Below are 16501 nucleotides of genomic sequence, written 5' to 3'. Positions count from 1 at the left end.
TCATGTGTCGTTTTATTAGTGTGAGGGCATTCGTATCATTATTTCTGTTCATATTTTTTTATGCTATTCTTTAATTTTCATGTAAGTTTTCAATCCGTACTTATATTTTGTCATAGTTAGCCAATACAAGGTTTTGTTCAAAAAATGTCCCCTTTTATTTATAAAAAAATACTTGTATTCGGATACAACGATGTTACGCTAATCTTTTTTTGACCACACACTTTTCCTAATGATTCTGCCTCTGTCTGCAGCAGTGTTAAAACACCTTTTCTCAGATGGCATGCAACTGGTTGATCACATTATGCAGGATGTCTTCTCTGGACTGAAATCTGGTCCTTTTCAGGGGCGTTTTCAGCTTGGGGAAGAACCAGAAGTGGCACTGAGCCATGTCTGGAGAGTAGGAAGCTTGATGAGTTACAGGTGTGTTTGGCCAGACAATGCTGTTTTAAATGTGAAAAATGAGCGGGTGTGTTATCCTAATGGAGCTACCAATTGGCCGCGGATCCAGTCATTTTTGTGTCTTACATCATCATAAAGGCAACACAGAACCTTTTGGTAGTACTCCTTAGTGATGGTTGTGCCATGTGTGTGTGTAGTGCATATTCGTGATGAATCACGCTATTGGAGTTAAAAAAAAAAAGGCACTCAAAATGTCAAAGTCCAACCTGCCTTGATTTTTTGCCCTCTGGAATGCTTCTATTATGATGACTACAACTTGGTTTCTGGGTCATACCCCACAAACCCAGTACTTATCGCCTGTAATCATTGTGTTGAAGTTGAGATCACTATTCACAGTGTCGACCATGTCTTGTGCGATCTCCAAACAGAGTTGCTTTTACTTGATCGTTAGCAACTTTGGCATGAACTTCACTGAGATTATACTGAAGCCCAAAGCCTCAGTCAAAATGGAACAAACAGATGATCCAATGCTTGTCTTGTCTGTAAGCTGTTCTGATCCTGATTCAACGATCCTGCATCACCAAGGTCCTCACTTGGTCAATGCTAATCTCATTTTTGAATGTTGAGGGCCTACCAGAATGTTCTTCCCTCTCCACTGATGTGCTGTACTACTCCTTTATCTGTGTGGTGCCCATTATTTCTTCTCCCAAAAACCGGTTGAATCGTACGGATTGTTTCCACTTTGGAATCACTAAGGTTTATATAAAATTGAATGCAGTAGCATTGTTCACAGGTTTTTCTGTCATTTTCCTCAAAGATAAAAAATTTGACACGACACCACTTATACTTTTTCACTCATAGGCAGTCAGTGGGCGACTGACAGCTTCTACAAGTAGAAGAAAATTCCAGCATGCACAATCGGATCACCTACATATGTACACCACCACACCTCCCTAGCATTTGTTCACTCATGAAAAATCATGGCCAGATATTTTTCAAACAGACCTCGTTCATACATTATGATCAGAAATCTTTCCTGGTTACAAGAATTACAAGATTAATTACAAGAATACAATTACAAGAATTTTTTGCCGATGTGATTAACAGAATGGGTCAAGCAGTGGTCCATTTTCTAGGAGGTAAAAATCAAGAATATTTTTCCGCATGAATTTTAGATCGATAGTCCCTTGCTACACTGCACTCAGCTGTAATGCCTATTCAGATATTTCATACCTTTATTAGAGCTGCTTAGCACATGATAGAACCTGTTGAATTCTCTGTGATGATTTGCATGCAATACATCAAAAAATATATATACATTAGATAAGTCGGCTCTGTCTTTGCCGCTGCTCCCCTCCTCCCACATCTCCGCCCATGAATGACAGGAGTTTTCAGTGAACAAGTCTTCCTTGTTTAAGAATTACTAGTCCTCAACCAAGATCTAATATAATGCCAAACTTGTTATAGCTCCAAAACTCTGCTAGGTAAATGATGGCATTGCATCAAGTTTGACTACAGTTGTGACTGTATATGGACTGATTACGACCATCATTGATTCATGCAATAACATATTTAAATTTACTTGTTTCAGGAGTTCTTTATGCTGGATTGATGTTGACAAGTAGAGGACCAAAAGTTTTAGAATTCAACTGTCGATTCGGCGATCCCGAAACTCAGGTGGGTAAAAACAATTTTTCTCTAAAAAACATTTCATTATGAATGGGGAAAATTGTTTACAATTAAAAAATTTCTACTGTAATTTCTTGCGTACAACCCACAAACTATAGAGAAATGAATTTTTGCACTCTTCGGAGAATGCTCAACCTCCCTCTGACAATGGAATGGTTCGAAAAAGCAGTAGAAAGGTCCAAAAAGGCAATAGAGACACTGTGGGTATAATATAGAAACCTATGAGTTTACTTGAATTGGGGGGTGGGGGGGGGGGCAATTAGATTTTTTTTTTGTTAAAGAAGATGGAACAAAAAGTTTAAGAAACTGTGGTTTAAAGCATTTTGTTACACAACTTTTTGAGGATGCATCTAGTATTGTCAGAAAATTTAAAAGATGTATTCAAGTCAAAAAATTGTTTGAAAAAGCTTTATAAAATAATCGTTTGTGCATATGCTTTGTAGGTCATATTACCTCTCCTGAAATCTGATTTATACAGAATCATGCTTTCCTGTGTTGATGGGACTCTGAATCAATTCGGTCCCATAGAATGGCACGAATCCAAGTTTGCCGTTGATGTTGTTGTTGCAAGCGGAGGTTATCCGGGTAGCTATCCCAAAGGAAAAGTAATCACAGGTAAAAAAATAGATGTCTAGTAGATTTTAAAATGTAAAATTTCAATGATAAAACCCGAAATATAAAGGTTATATGCTCGCATTGAAGCTCTAATGAAAATTTTCACATATCCATAGCTAGTAATAATTATTTTTGATATTTAAGGCTTGGAAGCTTTAGAAAGAGAAGGTATTATTGTGTTTCACGCTGGAACAGCTGTGCAATCTGGTCAGCTTGTGACTTCTGGTGGAAGAGTTTTAGCAGTGGTTTCTGTGAACGAGGATATTCGTGCAGCTTCTGCGAAGGCAACGGATGCAGCTAGTAGAGTTCTGTTCGAAGGCGCTTTTCACAGGAAAGACATCGCCCACAGGGCCATCTCAAGGTATTCGTGATTTATACAAAATTCTGGGACATCTATTCATTGTCATGCAGTTGACGGATAGGAAAATTCTCAAACATAGATTTCACCAATTAGAAAAATCATTCTGAGAAAATGCGGAGACAATAGTTCTCACCAGTGAGTGAGTGACAGTGATTGAGCAAGTGAGTGGCTGAATAAGTTGGTGAATGAGCTAGCAAATACAGACTGATGAGTGAGTAGCCATATGAGTGACAAAGTTAATGAGCAATTGAGTGAATGCCAATATGAGGGACTTATTTGCTCACCTACTCACTTTCATTTATTCATCTGCGTACTCACTTGCTCATTCACCTACTGACCAGCTTTCTCATTACTCACTCCCTCACCTATCCAGTCACTTGCTCAATCATTAATTCCCAGACTCACTCATGACAGTTACTCATTCGCCTGCTCATCCACTCACTATCAGGGGTCTGTCCAGTTGAAATATGGGTCCGTTTTCTGGACCCTTCACAAAATTGTGGCCCTGAAAAATAGACTCTTCACAAAATACAAATTTATGAAACCGTAAATTTGGCATTTAATTTCTTTTGTGATTAATTCATGATTAATTAACTAGATTATTTCGCTTCCCGCAAAACGACTTATTTTTCACAAAAATAAGGAAAATTTTCATGAAAATAGGACTTCCAAAAAAAGTCTTTACAGATTCCCTGACTATGTCACTTTGTCGATGAATTGCTGTCTGTTAATTTTCCTAGCACTGAACTATTATGTACGTGAATTGTGTAACAGTGAATTTTCCCAGCGGTAAATTTTCCTTTCATTGAATCGTGTGGCTTTGAATTGCGGCCTGTGAACTTTCTGGCAATGAATTTTCCACACGATTATTTCTAGAGAATGAGGGTAGCATGGGAAATATTATTTCAAAGTAAGTGCGTCTTGCGCTTATATTTGCAGATTAAAATTTGTGATTAGTTACCTCATTTGATATTCAGTGAAATCTTGTTCAGGTTTTCCAGCTTTTTTACATGAATCTGTTGCTCACTCAAAAAAAACTATTTCATCTGTTTGGACATTAATATTCAGTCACAGTCAATAAAGAATGTTAAATTATCAAATGATAAAATAAGTTAATTGATAGTAAATCACGATTATTATCATTTTAATGTTATTTTTCATGTTCATTGCCTAGGAGAGATAAATGTGAATCGTAACATTTGAAAAAAGGCAGTGGTGGGATTGAATTCTACGTTTCTGTAATTTGAGCACTCTTGACACACCAAGTTTTTTGCTGGATCTTTTTGCTCCAAAGGTACCAGCAAAGAAGAAAAAATCATTTGATTGGTTCTTGCAGGTTGTGTCAGAAAGGCATGACATACCAGAGTTGTGGGGTTGACATTGAAAAGGCTGACAATTTTGTATCGAAAATCAAGTCTTTTGCTGAAGCCACAAATCGATCTGGAACTGTTGGCAGCATTGGTGGGTTCGGTGGTGTGTTTGATCTCAAGGCGGCTGGCTACAAGGATGCTTTATTGGTCTCTGGTACTGATGGTGTTGGTACAAAACTGAAGGTAAGGTCATCATGTTTGGAACAGTTCAATTTGCATCACTTGAAAATTTTCATGCAGATATTTTTTTTATTCGCCATGAATGTAAGAAATTTTTTTGTTACGCATATTCCAGATTGCTCAAGCTTGTAATAAGCATGATACAATTGGAATCGATCTAGTGGCTATGTGTGTGAACGACATCTTAACGCAAGGAGCGGAGCCATTGTTTTTCCTTGATTATTTTGCATGTGGGAAGCTCAACACTGATATCACAGAACAGGTCATCAAGGGTATTTCAGAAGGATGCAGGCAAGCAAATTGTGTTCTCTCTGGTGAGTTTAGAGTCAAAATCCCATTCTCATTTAGATCTGTTTATTTGTTAGTTATCAGGACTTTGGTTTATGCTATCATTTTTTTTTTTTTTTTGTAGAAAGTTTTTTCTGTTTCTATATTTTGAACCAGACTCATTTTTCCCTATAAGTTATCATTATTTATCTGCAAGACTATTAGAAGGCTCCCTCATAGGAGCCAATGCTTTTGATTTACCCGGAAGCCTTCCGATTTTTCAGCCTTATTAAAATCTTCCAGTCAGAAATCAGATTCTTTTGATTTATCTCTATAGAAAAATCCCTAATAGTCCTCAAATTGTGCTTTGTTTGAATGGAAAATCCCAAAAGAAAATACTCTTCCAGTCCTTACAATTTCAGGCTGACCCCGGTTTCTCAGAAAAAATATGAAAAATGACGATTTGAAGTACGAAAAATCAGTGATTTTTGCCTAATATTATGCCAAAAACATGCAAAGTGGCCAATTATTGCTAAAAAAATTGCTGAAGTTGTCCCGTTCAACCAAACAGGAAATATACGACCATCATACTTACAACCAGGATTTTTTTCAAATATAGTTATCAATCGGTTATTGTTATCAGAAACTTAGAGCCTCGATGTGATCACATTAAATGGCATGCACTGTATTTTTTTTTATTGCCATTTGTGCTGCCACTAGCAATTCTTCCATTTAGATGTGCATGTAGACAGAAAGCAGCCATTTTTCTGTTGGTTTTCGTAACTTTTTTTTAAATTTCAGATTTCTTGCATGGATATTATTAAACCACATACACACAAAAATCTTTTCACAGGTGGAGAAACGGCTGAAATGCCCGGAATGTATGATGGTGATGAGTATGAACTTGCAGGATTCTCTACTGGAGCAGTTGAAAGCGAATTTCTTTTGCCTAAGGTCAGCGAGGTTCAAGAGAATGATGTGCTGATCGGATTGCCGTCTAGTGGTGTTCACAGTAATGGCTACAGTATGGTGAGGAAGCTTTTCGAGGCAAAGGGTTTCTCTTACCAGCAACCAGCCCCTTTCGACGAAACTGTGACCTTAGGCAAGTTATTTATCATCCGAATTCCAGTATTTTACTTTCACTAATCACCATTAAGTTCTTGTATTTTCAGACCGATATTCAGCTTGGAAAGCAAATAAGCTATAATTCCATGAGCCAAAGTGAACAGAAACTTATTGACTTCTTTCCAGACACCAACATCATGGAAAATTATAATTGATCTTAGGTTTTTAATCAGTAACAGCATTAAGTTTATGAGGATTAACTCCAATAGTCCGAAAATTGATCAGTTTGACCCTGAATCTTGTGGGATATCTTAAGAAGGGAATGGAGTGATAGGAAAAAAAAATTTCTGACAAAAAGTTGTAAGACAAAAGTGAGAGATTGGGAAACCCTGTTCTGGTTTCGATCATATATCCAACAGTCACAATAGTGGTAGGGTAGATTCAGATGACTTGTATTAAAAGTTAGCTATAAAATACCCGGCGCTGTCCGGTTTTCTTTAATTACTAGGAGGATTGAAAAAATTACAAACCATTATAAAGGAATTAGTTTTTATATATATACTGGCAGCATCAGAGAAGTGACAAACCATTGTAAAGACATGCACATGTGAGAAACCCATTAATAGGGAAGCGTGGTGACCAAAGTAAATATTCTGAAAGTAATTGTTTGCTCGACAGTTTTTGCCCAGCTTTTAAAGTAGACTATTGTTCAATCTAGGTCCTGTTTGGTATATATGCAAAATTTGGTGACAATCTGTATAAAATCGTAGATTTGCATAGAGAGAACACACTTATTTTTATAGAGTTGTGTATTTATTATATGTATGTTTTCTTTTAAGAAGAAATTATGTGAATAACTATTCCATGAAGCTATTTAATTTTGTGCATTCTTTTTAACAAAGGGGAAATGATTTTTAAAATCATTCAATTGTAAATCCAGTGATATTTAGTAATATTTTATGTGCATGTGCATCATTTCAAGTCACATGCACGACTGGGCATGTACATTTTTGGAGATTTATCCAGTCCTGTTTTTGCACCCCCTGGTTTACAGTGATTGATTAGTGAACTGCAAAACTCACATGATACATGAAATATTCTGTTTTTGTACTAATTTTTTCCAGAGAAATTGATCGTTGTATGAATTATTCATATGATTCTATTAACAGAGTAGTGAATGAAGTAATAAATGACAAATCAGTGAACAAAGCGAGAATTTCAAAAATAAAGTCTCTTCATATTTTTTCAGGAGAGGCGCTTTTAGTTCCTACTAAGATCTACGTGAGATCTGTTCTGCCGATCATGAAACAACGTCTCATCAAAGGAGCTGCTCATATCACAGGAGGTGGACTCACAGAGAACATTCCAAGAGTCTTACCTGCACATCTTGGAGTCACTATAGATGCATCCAAATGGACTGTGCCTCCTGTTCTTAAGTGGATCGCTGCTGAAGGTGATTTTTAGTATAGTTTTTTCAATTAATCAGTATTATTTATTATTTTGGTTATTTGTGCTATTGATGACCAATAAAGCTGTTTTTCAGAGATGTAATTTTTATGGGAGAGTTCCTCTTGAAGGAATGCCATCATTGATATCAATTAATATCTTCAATGTCTCCGTGCGCAATGCTAGTGGTTAGTATCACCAGCAGATGTTTGCAAGTCTAATTTGTTCTATAATCGCAGCATGCTCATACAGTGAAATCTCTATAAGCAATACTCTGTGAACCAAGAAAAAATATTGTTGTAGGGGAGATTATCGTTCTATCAAGAGGCAGTAGAGTTAAATATTAGACTATAGGCACTTACAAACAAGACTTGTAATGGTCAAAACCAATCTTCACCACAAATGTAGGTAGCACCAGAGATCGGCTCTTGTGGCCAGTGCGTTCAAGAGTATTTGGAACAAGGAAAAAGTTGTCATGGCGTCCACACATGCTGTGTGTTTTTGCAGTTGCTGTTTCTTTTCCAATGTAAGCCCTATTTTGTTCAAGATTTCTCTGAACAGCCATGTCTACAAATTGGCATCTAACATGGGGGCTTGAACCCATGGCCATGATATATTGACCATTGATATGGACAACAGCCTTTTGGGGAAACCGGACTGGTTGCTTGCAATTTTTTTGTGGTTATGAAATGATAAATAATTGCTTTTATACTTAGATAGGTTCTTGCACGAGGAAACAAATATATGTGTGCGACAAAGTGAGCGTATCTTGTTCTGATCCAATTTAAAATATGCACATGAATGTTCTCAACATTTTAATTTTCTCTAGGAAACTTGTCGAAAAAGGAAATGCTCAAAACTTTCAACAGTGGGATTGGGATGGTGCTCATTGTGAGTCCGACACACGTAGAGTCTGTCCTGAAGCAGTTGCGGTCCTGTGGAGAAGTGGGAGAAGTTATCGGCCGTGTCAGGTCAACTCATGAAGGTGTGTATACAGGAAAAACAAAAATTCTTGCTACTATAGTATTTTTGTATTTAAACTGAGCTTGAAAAAGAAAATGATTTGATGGTTTATTTCTTTTCGAAATTTTTCTCACATTAAATGAAATCAATGGGCTTTCTGAACATTATGCCGCAGTGAACAAGAAAAATACTTTTTCCTGTTCGCTTCGGCATGATATCCAGAAAACCTGTTGATGCCACATATCTTAGCTGAGCAAAAATTCACCATTCATCTTTTCTCATGTTGCCTGTAGGTGAAGAGAGAGTCAAAGTTGAAAATCTTAACCTTCCTGTCGCATCATTACAGAGTGCAAAACGAAAAATTGGAGTTCTCATATCTGGATCGGGTAAGTGAGAATTTGGTGTAGATATGTTATGGTCCAAGTATCTGCGCAAAACAACTAGAATTCAAAGTTTGGGTGATGTGCAAAGATGAGGAATTCGGACCATAACATTATGCACAAAAAATAATAAAAATGCCAGCTTTTTGAAATTGTAAATGTCAGAATCTTGCATCTGTAGTTTAAAAATCTCATTTTTTTGTTTTGTTGTTCATAGGAACAAACCTGCAAGCATTAATAGACCATACTCAGAATCCAAGTAACTTCAGTGCCGCAGAAATCGTCCTTGTTGTATCTAATGTACCCAATGTCGAAGGTTTGAAACGAGCCGAGAGAGCTGGAATCCCCACCAAAGTAAATTCATTTTTCTCTATAAAAGTGACTTGCTGACTGGTGGCTCAAGCCTATTCGCCGTCCGGGTGCAAAGCTTCATTTGCTGCCCATAAAGATGACCCTGGGGGGGGGGGGGGGGGCTGGCAAAGCAAAGCCCAGGGGACCGTGGGATAAACCTATTTTGTTCTTAGAAGGAAGCTGCACACTATTGTTTGTACCAAGAAAATCTGTGTGACCATATGTCCTGCTTTTAAAGAAAATGTTTTGTTTTCATGTTCCAGAGAATTATTTTACCATTCATGATTGTGCTAGAGATAACTCAATCCACAAAGCAACTATCACTCATGAGTCATCACCATTTACACTTTTCCTGTAAAGATGATATATAGTGAAACAATTTTTATTAAGAAATTTATTTCAAAGGCTTCAGAGACAGAATAAGTGAGAAGCCGAATTATACTTCCTTTGCATTTATTTGACTGTTCGGAGAGCACCGAAATGCACACACACTTGCTTGTTGTGATAGATTATATTTTTGCTTCTGATATTAGCATCCCAGGTCCCGTCTTTTTCCCTAAGTTTGCTCAGCACCTCCTTTGTCAGCGTGTGTAGCTTGGTTTCATGGGAAGTTTACTGTTAGAAATTGTAAAAAAACTTTTGTGTCCAACTAAAGCCTGAACTGCCCCCGGGTGCACCGCACCTTCGCTTAAGCCGCCCCTGCTTGCTGATACACTCCTACATTCATAAAGACACCCATTATTAATGATATGTAATTTTTTATTTTCCCTGCTGTTGTTTTCTTAACATTCTAGCATCCTCATTTAGTTTTCTTACGACTAGAAGCAAAAAAAATTTTTTTTCATGAATTCAATTGATATTTTATAATTATTATTCTTTACAATTTCTCTTCCATCAGGTCTTGAGTCACAAAGGCTTCAAAAGCCGAGTTGAATTCGATATGGCCGTCAACGACCTGTTAAAAGGCGCTGGAGTAGAGTTCATATGTCTGGCTGGATTCATGAGAATTCTTTCAGGTTTGTTATTAGTTTTCATAATTTATATCGACTAGACGCTTTAGTCCCGGGGTGCACAACCTTTTCAGTCCTCGAGCCAGATATGTGGTGATTCTGCCGTTTGTGGGTCAGAAACTTGTGTACATAGGGGTAACCATATGACATGTAATTTTACTGAACATTCATTCCTGTAATTTTGGTCATCCCGACTTTTTCATAAAACGTCCAGTTTTTTCCATAATTTTCAATGAGATGCAGTTGAATTTCTGAATTCAAGAATTGAGGTTATTTTCAATTATAAATAAATTTCATATGAAAATTTTTTGACTAATTGACAACTTCACATACCTTTGCCAAATTTTTTAGCTGAAATTGGCTACTTTACTTGCCTTTGACAATTTTGTTATGGCTGTAATCAGCAATTTTACTTTTCTTTGACATTTTTTTTTTCAATAACTGGCAACTTTGCTTGCATTTGACAAATTTTTTTGACTATTTGACAACTTCGCTTGCATTTGACGGTTTATTTGACAAATTTATTTGCCTTTAACATGTTGCTGTAATTGACAACTTTACTAGTCTTCGACAATTTCTTTTGTCTGTAATAGACAATTTTACTTGAATTTTTTTTGTTGTTATAATTTTCAACTTTCATTTGGCAATTTTTTTTTTTTGTGATAACTGATATTATCCCAAATTGATTTTGATTTCTTGTATTTTTATGAAGGAAATATGGTCAGTCTAGGCTTTTATTGTGTTGTGAGCCGGAGGTTGTGCACCCCTGCGTTAGCTTATTTAAACTTAGAGTGTCACTAAATTTGTCATAATTTATGCTTAAGTCTGTAATCCCAAAGGCTTTTCTTTGGCCCGGGAATGACTAACAAGTTGCTGTGTAACAATTAGGCCCTCCTCACACGGGGAAACTAAAATCGAGCTCGAGTTGCTTCAACTTGAGAGTTGAGTTGACTAGAACGAGTCGAGTTGCCCGTTCTCCCTCACACGGCGCTACTAAAAAAATATTCAAAGCCCGGGAAACTGAGTAAAAACAGCACACTCTATTAGTTTTCCTTCTTATCTTCCGGTACTATCTTGTTAACCGGGTTAGGAAAAATCGAAACAAATAAATAAGAAAAATAATTTCTATTATATGTGAAATTGCTACAGAATTTCAGCTCACAGGTAAATACAAAATTTCATTATTTAAATTGATATCATTTTGAAATGACAATAAAATGGTAAAAAATAGATAATTTTTTAGTATAATTTCATTTCATTTGGAAAAAAAATCGTCTGTTTTTCCCTCTATAAATGTGCCTTTCAGTACCTATATATGTTGGATTTAATATATTTTTATTGTTTATTAGTTAAAATATTGTCACACAGAATTTTAAGTAGTTTCATGAGATGAAACGACGAAAGCTGGTTCCCAGAGGCAAAAAATAAACTATAGGCAAAACTAGAGACAAACAACACATGAATTGTTGTTTATGTTTCAGGGAATGATTTTCCCCGAATACTCCCACACACAGATGTGCGTGTACGTGACCTAGATTACAGATATTCCAAACAAGGGGGAAAATCAGGGACCATCCCTGTGGAACACGTGCGTGCTTGTTTAGGTACATGTAAAAGTAGACAGTATTTTCTGCAGGTTCGCCAAGGCCGTTTTAAGAGCAACATGGGGGCTCCCAGCCATGTATTTTTTTTTTTCTGAGATCCTACTTGGCAAATTCATTTGGTTATTCCTGAAATTTTTTACCAGATATAATTTTTGTGATGCTCCATCTTCTTTTGAAATTGCCCCCGCGGGGGAGTGCCCGGGTGGGCCCATGTGTTTACCACGGACCCGTCATCTAGGGGATCAGGGGGCTATTGCCCCCCGGCTTTCAAAAATACACTATAAATAGTATATATACATACATACAGTGAGTATATGTTCTTTGCCCCCCCCCCCATGAAAAAAGTTGAAATGACAGTCCTGGTTTACCATTTCATTCAGTAGCGTCAGAGCCAGGGGTGCAAACTCAAGCACCCACGGTAATTCGTGGCATGGATCCGAGCACCCCAGAATTGATTAAGAAATTAAACTTTCCGATATAAAACTAAAGACGAGTACCCACAGTTTCGAAACAATTCCGACGCCCCTGATTTCATTATAATTTCAAAATAATATCAGTTTAAATAAAGAAATCATGTATTTACCTGTGAACTGAAATTCTGAAGAAATTTCATTATATCCTTTCAACTGATAATTTATTATATATATATATATATATACTCTGGATTGTTTTTCAATATGAGTCCAAACTCGCATGACGAAAATATGAAGGAATGCCAAAGGTAGTTTCTCTAGTTTCTTCAACAAAAGTTGGCGGCGACTAGCATGTCAGTCACCAAGTGACCGAGTCGCGTTCGATATTTCGTCGCCAAGACTCTAATTTCCTCGTGTGAGGGCGTCTAGGGCGATATACGTACTGGTCTCCGGGAGACGGTTTCTCTTATCAGTTGCCGAACTGTAGTTTCCCCGTGTGAGGAGGGCCTTACAGTCAAATCCTGTTGTAATGAACTTGAAGGCCCTCCCCCTGCTCTTGAAGTTCATGTCAACAGGATTTGAATAATCTTTATTGATAATTAAACCTGATTCGACATTTGAAACTCAATTGTTTGTTTTAATTATATGGCCGTGTATGTGAGGCATGCATTGTCATGTGACTGACACTTTCAACAACAGGCCTTGGTACAAATCACTGTATGTACTTCTATGCTGTAAACCAGTTTCTTAACTTTTTTTGCCTATGGCCTATATTTTTCCTTCATGGGCTCCTCTTCATAGCCAGGGCCTGCACACCCAGAAGTGAGACCCTTTCTACTTATAGAATCAATTCTTTTGAAATAAATTTTTTGTGGGAAATTTTTTTTCGGGGTTGGTTTTAGGACCCCTTTGCAAGGATTAATAGAAAATTTGCCACCACACAATTCACTGATGGAAAAATCATTGGGAAAACTCAGACAACAGTTCGTCACTAGTGAGTGTGTGACAGAGTGATTGAGCAAATGAGTGACTAATCAAGTTGGTGGATGAGCTAGTGAATAAGCTAGTGAGTATCCTATTTCTTTACCTAGTGAGTAACCTAGCTTTCTTCACATGAATGAGTGACTGTGTGAGTGTCCAAGTGAATGGGCGACAGCAAACCAATAACTATATAAGTGATCAAGTTGCTAGTTATTGAATTATGAGTGACTATAACCCCTATAATCTAAATAGCATTGAATATATAAATTAATAAATTTCTCTTTAGATAGAGTATGACAATGTAATATCATAAGAAACCATACTGTTTGTGAGTAAGTGCAATTTTAAGGTGTAATTTTGGTGGTGTTTTTCAGGTTGGGTAAAGTACTGATCGTGGGGCCCCTTGGGTAAAGTAATGCTCTCTGGAAGACTCCACACTTGGCTGGAAATAACAGCTTACATTTCTACATACTTTCAAAATATATCACCAGATCTCATTATTTAGGCCCCTTCCTGACACGAAACACAAGGCTCTCGGGCCATACCTGGATGGGCCTAGTTCTATCTACAGTTTTGTTGGATTCTAAAAGTAGCCGCACCTTTTCCCACCATATTTTACTCAAAAGCTTTATTTCTTCACATCTCTGTGCCTTTTCCCATAAACCCTGTCATATCTCTCCCTTCACTTGATCACTTTTCACCTATGGCCCTTTAGGACCACAAGCGTAGTAGGTGTAAAGTTAGAATTTTTTGTTTGGGGGGGGGGGGTATCTTCTTCGACCACCTGCTTATCTGTCTCTTTATTGAGACCAAAGCTGCATTAAGAGTACAAACTTAATGCAGTAAGAGAGTAGTAAACTTACAAGCGGCTTTGATTGAGACAGAGTGGCAGGCTATGTGTGATCTGGTTAAGAGCCCCCCCCCCCCTCAAACCCAATATTTCCATATTTATTTATTGAAATGGTGAGAAACATATTTATTTATCAATATTATAGCCGAATTTGTCAGGATTTGGCAAGGCCGACTGCTGAACGTCCATCCCGCACTGCTGCCGTCATTCAAAGGAGCAGATGCTCATAAACAGGTCCTGGAAATAGGTGCCCGAGTGACAGGATGCACTGTACATTTTGTGGAGGTAAGTTTATATGTGAACATTCTCTCTCTTGATGAATCCAAAAGTAACTGTAATAGTTCTCTGATGGGTGGGCCTAATGTAGCGCAGGCTTATTCCACTAGATGTCTCTCTTTTATCAGTTTGGCGTGGATTTTCATGGGGCTGCACAATAAATTTTTTTATGTTAAATGGACATCATTTCTTCAACGATTTTTGGGATAGCTGAAAAAGTTGAAACAATGCACAGCTTTGAGATTCTTCATGTTGGGGAATGGGACCAGCATAAGAAACAGTTGTAATGCTTGAAATAGCTTAAAAGGAAGAAAAACTATAAGTTTGCATTGCTTGTTTCAAATTTTCTCTTGCAGGGTGACCCTCTACCTCATACTTATTCAAGCAATGGCTTGCAAGCCAAATGTGGCCTGTGACCTCAAACCTAATTTTGCAGAAATGAACTAAATTTACACACCACTTAGGGAAGTCATCATGACATATTTACAGATCGCTCAAGTGACCCATGGTACAGTTTCATAGCATTCAAGTGGCCTGTGTTGCATTTACAGATCGGTGGTTAAGTTATCCGTGGCACATTTAGATCAAGTGGCCTGCAACATATTTACAGATCTTCAAGTGCATACTTGCCAACTGCTGCAGAACTTACATAGTTTCTACCATAAAATACAGAACTATAGTAAACCGTGAAAAACACATTTCTCGTAAGAGGCATCTAGCAAGAGAAGTATGTGCTACCACAAATCTAACCAACGTGAGAAGCATTCCAGTTGCTTTCAGATGCACGTACATATTGATACGTCTGGGCAGGGCTGTAACTAGGATTTTTGTATCTTGTCATCCTCACCGATTCAAAATCCAATAATTTTACAACAGTGCTTTATGTGTTCACCTAAAATTTGCCGCCCGGGGCAAAAGCACCCATTGCTCCTCAAGTTACGACCTTGCTTCTAGGTAATTCCTTTTATACCAGTGCTAAAAAAATTATTGATGTTTTTCTTTGTTTAGGCTGAAGTAGATGCTGGCGCAATCATTGAACAAGCTGCTGTGCCCGTGAATGTGGGTGATACCATACAGACATTACAAGAACGAGTGAAGAAGCTCGAACATCAAATATTCCCTAGGGCTTTGGAACGACTTGCAAGAGGTCAAATATCGAGAGGCGCTGATGGGAAACTTGTTTGGAACTTTTAAAGGTTTTTTTCTTCTTTTAAACGAAATTGTTATAGTACAATCAAAAGAATCAATGTGCCATTTTAATTGTTGAACGCTATAAAAATAGAGTTTTTGATATTTTTACAATACTTGTTATGACAATAAATATTTTTTCATATAATGTTTATTTTATACTGTCTGAAGTAGGTGCAGATCCAAGGAGATTTGTCGGGATTTAGTGCAGTTCGTACGATAAAATTTGTTCTGTATTATCTGGCTCTTCACGGGAAGGCAATAGCCTCCATCTAGATCTGCTTGGTCTAAACGTTTTTTTTTTTCATATACAAGGTGAACACTTAAGTCCCTCAGCCTCAAATTACTGGCAAACCGCTGATCCTAGAAGCATACTTCCAGTTAGAAAATGTATCCAAATAACGTGTAGACCTCTGACAAGTCATATATGCTGCAAGCGGTTGTAGTGTTATCAAAATAAAATAAAAAAAATTAACCTTTTATATGGTCCTGTCTTCTTCTAGTTATAAAGTCGTTCCCGCCTCTTCTGAGGCCAACAAAAGACATTTCATGTTTCTAAGCATTATATTCACCAAGATATTTGGATACAAAAATCATAGAAAAGTAAAAATATGCTGACTAATGGACAAAACACTTCTTTCCAAACTTTTGAATTCAAATGTCTCAGTGAATATTGCACTTAGGAACATGAAAATTTAGTTGGCCTCAGGAGAGACACAGCAAAAACTTTCTAATTGGAAATTAAAGGACGGTGTCCATAAAAAAAAAAAAATTCAATAACTATACAGTCCCTTGCGATATGAATGATTTATCTGAGGTGTTGCACATTATTTGGAAACTTTGTCTCGAGGATCAACAGTTAGCTAGTAATTTGCAGCCAAGGGACTAAGTATTGTATATACAGCTGCTTATCGCATTGGTAGGTAATAAAGATCCCCCCCCCCCTCATTCAGAAAACAGTTAACCTATTTATATGAGTAAATAATGTCGCTTTCTGAACTTTTTCAAAATAGATTTTAAATTATACTTATAAGATCTTGTATTTGCTTCCAATGAACATGTCTCCCCTGAATAAAGCTCATTGAAACACCTG

At 37.2% G+C, this 16501-nt stretch overlaps 1 protein-coding gene across 2 annotated transcripts in view; it reads left to right on the top strand.

Annotated features, from left to right (window-relative positions):
- The window catches only part of Gart (trifunctional purine biosynthetic protein adenosine-3 Gart), a 49830-nt gene extending 34270 nt beyond the window's left edge, over positions 1 to 15560 (top strand). For both annotated transcript variants that reach the window (XM_089241563.1, XM_089241562.1), the window contains exons 9-21: positions 1991 to 2076; positions 2532 to 2703; positions 2848 to 3064; positions 4401 to 4617; positions 4730 to 4928; positions 5735 to 5983; positions 7196 to 7399; positions 8222 to 8377; positions 8649 to 8741; positions 8953 to 9089; positions 9985 to 10102; positions 14090 to 14229; positions 15229 to 15560. In XM_089241563.1, coding sequence (XP_089097689.1) covers positions 1991 to 2076; positions 2532 to 2703; positions 2848 to 3064; positions 4401 to 4617; positions 4730 to 4928; positions 5735 to 5983; positions 7196 to 7399; positions 8222 to 8377; positions 8649 to 8741; positions 8953 to 9089; positions 9985 to 10102; positions 14090 to 14229; positions 15229 to 15414 — 2174 coding nt within the window. In that variant the 3' untranslated portion in view covers positions 15415 to 15560. The remainder of the gene's footprint in view (positions 1 to 1990; positions 2077 to 2531; positions 2704 to 2847; positions 3065 to 4400; positions 4618 to 4729; positions 4929 to 5734; positions 5984 to 7195; positions 7400 to 8221; positions 8378 to 8648; positions 8742 to 8952; positions 9090 to 9984; positions 10103 to 14089; positions 14230 to 15228) is intronic.
- The last annotated feature ends 941 nt before the right edge of the window (positions 15561 to 16501 follow it).

Source organism: Pholcus phalangioides, unplaced genomic scaffold, assembly GCF_987345545.1.
Source record: "Pholcus phalangioides strain wild (caught in Gottingen) unplaced genomic scaffold, Ppha-v1.0 ptg000014l_1, whole genome shotgun sequence".
Lineage (NCBI taxonomy): Eukaryota > Metazoa > Arthropoda > Arachnida > Araneae > Pholcidae > Pholcus > Pholcus phalangioides.
The sequence above is the reverse complement of the archived record's forward strand: the minus strand, read 5'-3'. Positions and strand labels throughout refer to the sequence as shown.